Source organism: Triticum urartu, chromosome 6A (genome assembly GCF_056163025.1).
Source record: "Triticum urartu cultivar PI428250 chromosome 6A, HENAU_Tu73, whole genome shotgun sequence".
Lineage (NCBI taxonomy): Eukaryota > Viridiplantae > Streptophyta > Magnoliopsida > Poales > Poaceae > Triticum > Triticum urartu.
In genome coordinates, this window is record NC_141878.1 from 459,053,659 (window position 1) to 459,060,811 (window position 7,153).

General features: G+C 42.3%; 1 protein-coding gene and 1 non-coding gene across 2 annotated transcripts; both read left to right on the top strand.

Annotated features, from left to right (window-relative positions):
* The first annotated feature begins 460 nt into the window (after positions 1-460).
* Positions 461-2,102, top strand: LOC125512302 (high mobility group B protein 2). The gene is made up of 7 exons (XM_048677397.2): positions 461-646; positions 755-847; positions 969-1,026; positions 1,113-1,157; positions 1,424-1,501; positions 1,587-1,667; positions 1,774-2,102. The coding sequence occupies exons 1-7, from the start codon at positions 606-608 to the stop codon at positions 1,795-1,797; spliced, it is 420 nt and encodes a 139-aa protein (XP_048533354.1). The 5' UTR covers positions 461-605; the 3' UTR covers positions 1,798-2,102.
* Positions 2,103-2,497: 395 nt separating this feature from the next.
* On the top strand, positions 2,498-2,569 carry TRNAT-CGU (transfer RNA threonine (anticodon CGU)). The gene has a single exon. It is a non-coding gene; the product is annotated as a tRNA-Thr (tRNA).
* The last annotated feature ends 4,584 nt before the right edge of the window (positions 2,570-7,153 follow it).

The window sequence follows — 7,153 nt, forward strand, 5'->3', positions numbered from 1 at the left end:
GACACATTCTTCTGAGTTCACTCAGCCTCCCTAAGCAGATGTACAATTGTCACAGCAACTGAAACTGGTCTACCAAATCCTTGTCTTCATCAAACTACTAGTTTTATCTCTTTCCTTTTTTACATTTCAGTTTGTCTTCGTGAAGTCTTTGCTTGCTTGGCTAATCAGTTAGACTTTACTGTGCAAAGGCGATTGGAAAGTGCGACGGAAGGGAAGAAGAAATGTGGGTAGGGTTTCCAGATCTTACGTGAAGGAACGAAAAAAAAATGACGAGCATTTTGTGCCCAAACATCGTCGCAACGGGCAGCATATGCTTTGGTTGTGCGCAATGCGAACCCTGCTGCGCCCACGCGTACCCTCAATCAAGAAACCAAAAAGACAGCGCCCACGCGTCGCAGCGTCTGCACCCACCGAACCCATCGCTGTCCCCTTTCCCCCGTTTCACGCCCGCCCACGCGGCCCCGCACCGCACAACGGCTCGCCACAAAGCCAACAAACCCAGCAGCCCCAGCCCTTTCCGCCTCCCCCCGCTCCCAAACCAAGCCCCGCCCCCGTTCTGTCCCTCCGCAAAACCCTAGCTCCGTACACGCGCGGCGACCTCCACCATGAAGGGCAAGGCCGACACCTCCAAGAAGGGCGAGGGCAGGTAAGATCTCCGCCTCTTTCGAAACTCCGCGAGGAAGGGTGCGGGGATCTCCGCCGTGGCCGGACATTTCACATCTGTGTAGGTTGTCTGACTGGTTGGTTCTTGCAGGCTCAAGGCCGCCGGCGGCGCCAGCAAGAGGAAGAAGGACGCCGCTGCCGCTGGCAAGCCCAAGCGCCCACCCTCCGCCTTCTTCGTCTTCATGTGAGCCCTCTCTCTCTAGCCCTGCTATTCCATCTCCCAGATCTCCAGATCTGTTCTACTTCTTGTTCAGCTTTGGTGGTTTCGTCCGGGTTTCTTAGTATATCTCGTGCCTGTTTCGCAGGTCTGAGTTCAGGCAGCAGTACAACGCGGAGAACCCCAACAACAAGAGTGTCGCCAACGTGAGCCACCTTACCCTGTTTTCTTCTCACTTTTATCTTCGCTTGTATAGACATCTCAAGCTGCTTTTGCCGTGCTGAGTGATTAGGTGAGCAAGGCGGCGGGTGAGAAGTGGAGAGCTATGTCTGATGAGGTGAGTGCATCTTTCAATGCTCAAACAGTCTCTGCATAGATCTTTCCTAGTGCACTTACCTGTTACTGTACTTGCTAAACATTCCTAAGCTGCACATAATTACAGCTTTTGTTCTTCAATGTATGTTTATGTGAAGTGGCTCTGTTGTAACTGAATAGTTAAATGCAATCTGCACATCTGTTTGTTCCAATAAACAACATATTCGTTACCGGGTGGCATGATTAATGTACTGTATATTTGGTTTATTGACCGGTTTAATTTGTTAGGACAAAGCACCTTATGTGGAAAAGGCTGAACAGAAGAAGAAGGACTATGAGAAGACCAAAGCCACCTTTGATAACAAGGTAACCTTGGGATCATGGTGCATGTTCGTCCAATTGTGAAGGTTACAAAGTTTTAGTGCTAATTTGACATATCTAATTCTTTCAGGAGAGTGCGAGCTCCAAGAAGGCCAAGACTCAGAACGATGAGGAGGTCAAATCTGAGGTCGAAGATGAGGGTAGCGATGAGGTATAAACATTGAGCATTTTGGTTGATGGTTGGTTTATGTTTGTAGCGCCCAATGATGTTTACCCGCTAGTGCTTTTAGTGACACTCTTGATTTTTCTGTCTGCAGGAAAACGAGGACGATGATGAGTAAATAGTGTATCAGAGTATGAGGTAGCAAATTGGGTGTTGGGTCCCCGCTTAGTGTACTAGTTTGCTATCCTGCTATCCTCAGTGTTAGATGATGAGATTTGGAAGTAGATGTTGTGTTTGTGTGTTAAGGGGGCCCTTTTAGACTTGTGGACTCATGGTTTGAGAAGTTGCTTAGTAGTGTATTAGCAGAGAGGAAGCTGAGAATGCTACCAGCTGTTCCAATGCTTTTCTCTTGCTAACCACCTGTGTAAGAACTTGTTTTCATTCGCTAATCTGATGACTGCCCAGCCATTGGCTCTTGGTTAATTTCGCCTTAAATTTGTCGTGGTTACTTCTTCTGTGTGCTACTGTGTGTAATCTATCTGCTTCGTTTGGCTTTTTGTAACTCGTTTGAATTCTTAGCTGTGACTTCATCTGCCCGAGTCTGTTGGTGATATTTGGTGTTTGCTGGGATTATTTCCGAGCTACAGCTGAGAATGCTACTAGCTGTTCCAATGCTACTGTGTCCCATCCAGCGCGGATCGCTGCCGGTTAGCTTCAAGAGAAGCTCTATTTGTTGATCTCGTCATGGCGTCTAACTGCAGGTAGCGGTGCGGCCGCAGGGTTGCCTAGATGCTGCAAAACAGCAGATGCTGGTTAGGAGACGCAGCCGCTCAGGATTATGCGAATATTAATAACGCGATTTATAACTCGTCGTCTACGCTTCCGTAGCATAGTGGTAGTGCGTTCGCTTCGTAAGCGAAAGGTCGTGAGTTCGATCCTCACCGGGAGCATATTTTTTTGGCCTCAAGATTTTGGTAAGGTTCTCTCCCCTTCGTTCAGTCCTACGCTTTCCTCTTCCTCTTCCATTTTGACTTTTTCTCTCGCGAAAACCGCCTCAAACACATTATAACAAGCATTAAAGTTTCTTTTTCCGCATCCTACATTTTCACAAATACTGTGATTCTCAAGCAGATTTAAGTTTTGAAGATCAAATGGGGATGTCAAATTGAAGTACCAAATGAAGAGAAGCGAATGATATGATCCAAGAGTTAGCTATATTTTTTATTTATTGTATGATAAAACAGTATAACTGGGTCGATAAACCCCTAACTTTCTTTAATGTAATCTTATACAGGATGTAATTATTGTTTGATATCAATAAAAAGAGCCATGACAGGCTTCCCTAGGAAAAAAACGCAACACTATGCACATCCCACTCCGTGCATACCGTAACATTGTACGGCTGAAATTTATCCTAATCAACCTAACAAAAAGGTGTAGGATGAAAATAGATCCTAATCAGTTCAAAACAGGCATATGTCTCGACGGATAAAAGGCATTGGAGTAAATGATTATGAACTGGGAGATGTAGAGAATTATTTAATTTTACGCACGACAAACATTTAAATATCTCACAACAAAATGGCATATCCAATTGTTCCTTAGCTACAGTACATGGATGGTATTCTTCCAATGTGCATGAATCATTGTTTGAACTTCACAGTCTTTTAAGTGTGATTTCTTTTGATCTGGTCAACAAAAACTTTCACCGATAATTAATAAATCATTTGAAAAAAAATGTTGAACAAGTATTTCAAAAAATCTAGCCAAGCATTGGGAAAATGTTAAATGTGTATAGATTAAATATTGACCATACATTAAAAATAGTGATTTTTATTATTGTATATTAAAATATTAATCAGTCATTTGAAAAATGTTAACCAAGCATTTGACAAATTGTTAAATGTGTATAGAAAAATGTTGACCATGCATTCAAAAAATATTAATCTTGCATTCGGAGAAATGTTGATAAAGCATTTGAAAAATGTTAAACGTGCATAGAAAAAATGTTGACCATTTATTAGAAAAATATTAATTTTGCACTTCAAAAATTTTAATCAAGAATTTGAAAAAGTTTAAAGTGTGTATAAAAAAATATTGACCATGAATTCAAAGAATGTTAATCTTGTATTTAAAAAATATTAATCTAGCATTTAAAAAATATGCATAGAAAAATGTTGACTATGTATAAAAAATGTTAAATTTGTATTGGAAAGATGTAAACATGTATTAGAAAAAATGCTGTTGACATATAAAAAAAATAGAATGAAAATCCAAACTAACCAAAAAAATGAAAACTAAAAAAGAAACAAAATAAACCAAAAGAAAAAGGAAAAAGAAAAACAAAACAAAGAAATAAATGAAAAAAGAATAAGAAAAGGAGAAGAAAAATGAAAAGAAACAAAAGGAATCAAAAACGAAAAAGAACCGAAGAAAACCGAATGAAACAGAAGAAACCGAAGAAAGAAAAGAAAAAAACAAAAGAAAACAGAAAATCAGTGTAAAAACGGCTCTTTTCGTTCTAGTAGGTTACGCACGACTTATTAAACACAAACTCGATGTTAGCTCAGTGGGTAACAATTCTAAGAAGCAACCAGGAGATCCCAGGTTCAATCCCCTCTCGTAAATATATACCCAATGGGCCGGCCCGATTAGTCAAAAAGCTTGAGCAAGATATAGCGCTCGCGCTCCGGCTTACGGGTTTAGGGCGTTGCCCGGCACGGCTCGGTTTTCTATGAGTTTTTTCATGTTTTTTGTTTTCCCACGTGGGCATTTTATCATTTTTTAACTCGATGCGCTGGTTCGTCTCCTCATGACTCATGAGTTGCACCAATTAGTACTAGAGACTAAGGCACGCTTCGCTGCGCCGTTCTTCACTCGTGAAATTTACTTTTTTATATATCTATTGATTATTGTGATTAGTTGTTTTGCTTTGATTTTATCTGTGTGACTTTTTTAATGTTTTTATGGTATTTTTTTTTCAAGAGAAGAGACAAGTTATTTGATGTATGGTTGTGAAGCCTTTGCACATTTTGGCCTTGTTTTTTTTTTAAAAAGAAGGATTACCCCAGGCTCTGCATCAGTATGATGCTCACAACCATCTTTATTCATTATTCACCAGAGTCTAACAAAATCAATAGAGGGATCAACCCGAAGCCTCCTTCTAGGCGAATACAATCGCTACACCTACAAGTATACAGATGCGCCATGTCCGCATAATAGACACAATCTAATCTAGTGGGCTTAAGACCATCCCGTCTAAGCGTCTCATAACGTGCATCGCCTGCGCACGCTCTAGAATCCGTCGCCGCCATGGTGTCAACTTGTGGTGATTGTTTGAGCCTCTTGGGAGTTCTTATTTCACGCTAAACCGATGGAATTGCTATTATGACGCTCACATGGGTCAGCACACGAAGATCTTGCTCGCTCAGCTTGGCTCCCTGCTCCTCTCGCTCGTTTAGTTTTTTCCCCTCACCCCACTACTAGCTCAAAAAAATGCCTATCTTTTTTTATTTGAAAAGGTTAGTTACATTAAATGATGTTTAATGAATTTTATAAATATTATGACTTTTAAAAACCATGAATTTTAGAAACATTCGTGAATTGAAAAATATATTCATGGTTTCAACATGTTCGTAAAATAAAAACTTCTCAAACTTAAAGTATGTTCACAAACTTTACATGACCGTGAACTTAAAGATATCCACAAATTTAATAAATATTAACGAACTTGAAGAATTAAAAAATATGTTTATGTTTTTTAAAGTACACAAATTTTAATAAGTTCTCATGAATTAAAACATGAAAAAATAAAAAGAGAAAATAAATAAATCTAAACAACACACACTTACGTGTGGGGCCCTATTGACCCCCACAATCCTCGAAGCACCACAACGCTTCAATTCAAGGGAGCTTGAGATCTCTATAGATGTGTTCCTTTTTCTTATTTCACCTTTTGCTTTCTGATCTTATTTATTTTATGCTTTTTTTTCTTACTTTATAATTTTTTTGTTTCTCTTTCTGTTTTAGGAGTACGAAATATTTTAAAAAATTGTAGGAACATAAATTCTGACACCCATGAACAACTATTTAATAAATTGTATCAACCACAGTTGCACAACCCCCTTGACAACGTGCAACTAATTGGTGGGAGGGTAGTAGTTGCATTTTTTTTCTTCACAAATACCACTAACAATTTTCATCTTTGATTTTGCTGTTTGTAAGCAGGGATCTATGCAAAATGGGATGGGGGCTTAGAACCAGTTTATCGATCTTATATTTTGCTACAATCCCTCGTATGTATTGGGGTAGCAACGTTTTCGGCGACCCTTATCTTTTTTTTTCTAACCTATTTATGTTATTTTTTTGTCTGAATCTATGCGAAATGGGGTAGCGAATTTGTGTGTGAAACCTAGAGGATATGCAGTGGATGATGCACATCTTATCTCATTTTTGTGCATTCAGGTCAAACACGTTTTGATGGCTAGCTTATGTTTATCATTCATGCCAATATTTTTCTTATGCAAGCTTGCAAGTTACTAAGTGGGGGTTACGACTGCAAGTTTTCAAACGGGCCCGCAATTGTAATTTTTTAAGTGAGATCACAACTAGGTTTATAAGTGAGGTCACAAACTGCAAGTTTTTCAAATGGGCTGTGACGCCCCGAAACCGATGTGCCAGGTGTCTTCCAGTTATTCGCTGTTGTTGCAATGTCATTGCTTGCATGTCATGCATTCCATATCATGTCATCATGTGCATTTCATTTGCATACATGTTCATCTCATGCGTCCGAGCATTTTCACCGTTGTCCGTTTTGCAATCCGGCGCTTCTATGTCACCCGGTGTCTCTTTCTACCTCTTTTCATGTGCGGGTGTTAAACATTTTCGGTTTGGACCGAGACTTGTCATGCGGTCTTGGTTTACTACCGGTAGACCGCCTGTCAAGTTTCGTGCCATTTGGACTTCGTTTGATACTCCAACGGTTAACCGAGGGACCGAAAAGGCCTCGTGTGTGTTGCAGCCCAACACCCCTCCAAAGTGGCCCAAAACCCACCAAAACCCCCTCCATCATCTTGGTCGTTCGATCACGACCGCGTGGCCGAAAACCCCACCTCATTTGGAGCTTCGTAGCTCCCTCTACCTATATATACGTGTCCCTCCCGGAATTTTCGCGCAGATAAAACCCTAACTTCCTCCTCCGCGCGCCACCGGACAATTCTTCTCCGCGCCGGACAATGTCCACCGCCACCGCCACCTCACCCGGACCAATCCGGAGCCGCCACCTCAGCATCACCGCCCCCGCAACCAACCACCACCCGCCACCTGTCGCCGCCACTCTCCTCCGCCGCCGCGCCTCACCCGCCGGCCCGGGCCCGCTCGGGGCCATCCGGGCCCGGTCACCGCCGCGTCCTCGCCGAGGCGCGCCGCCCCAGCTCAATGCCGGCAGCGCCCCGCCGCCACCGACCATCGCCGGCTCGCCACCTTGTCGCCGGGCGCCGCCCCGCCGCGACTGCTCTGCCGGAGGCCGCCGCGTG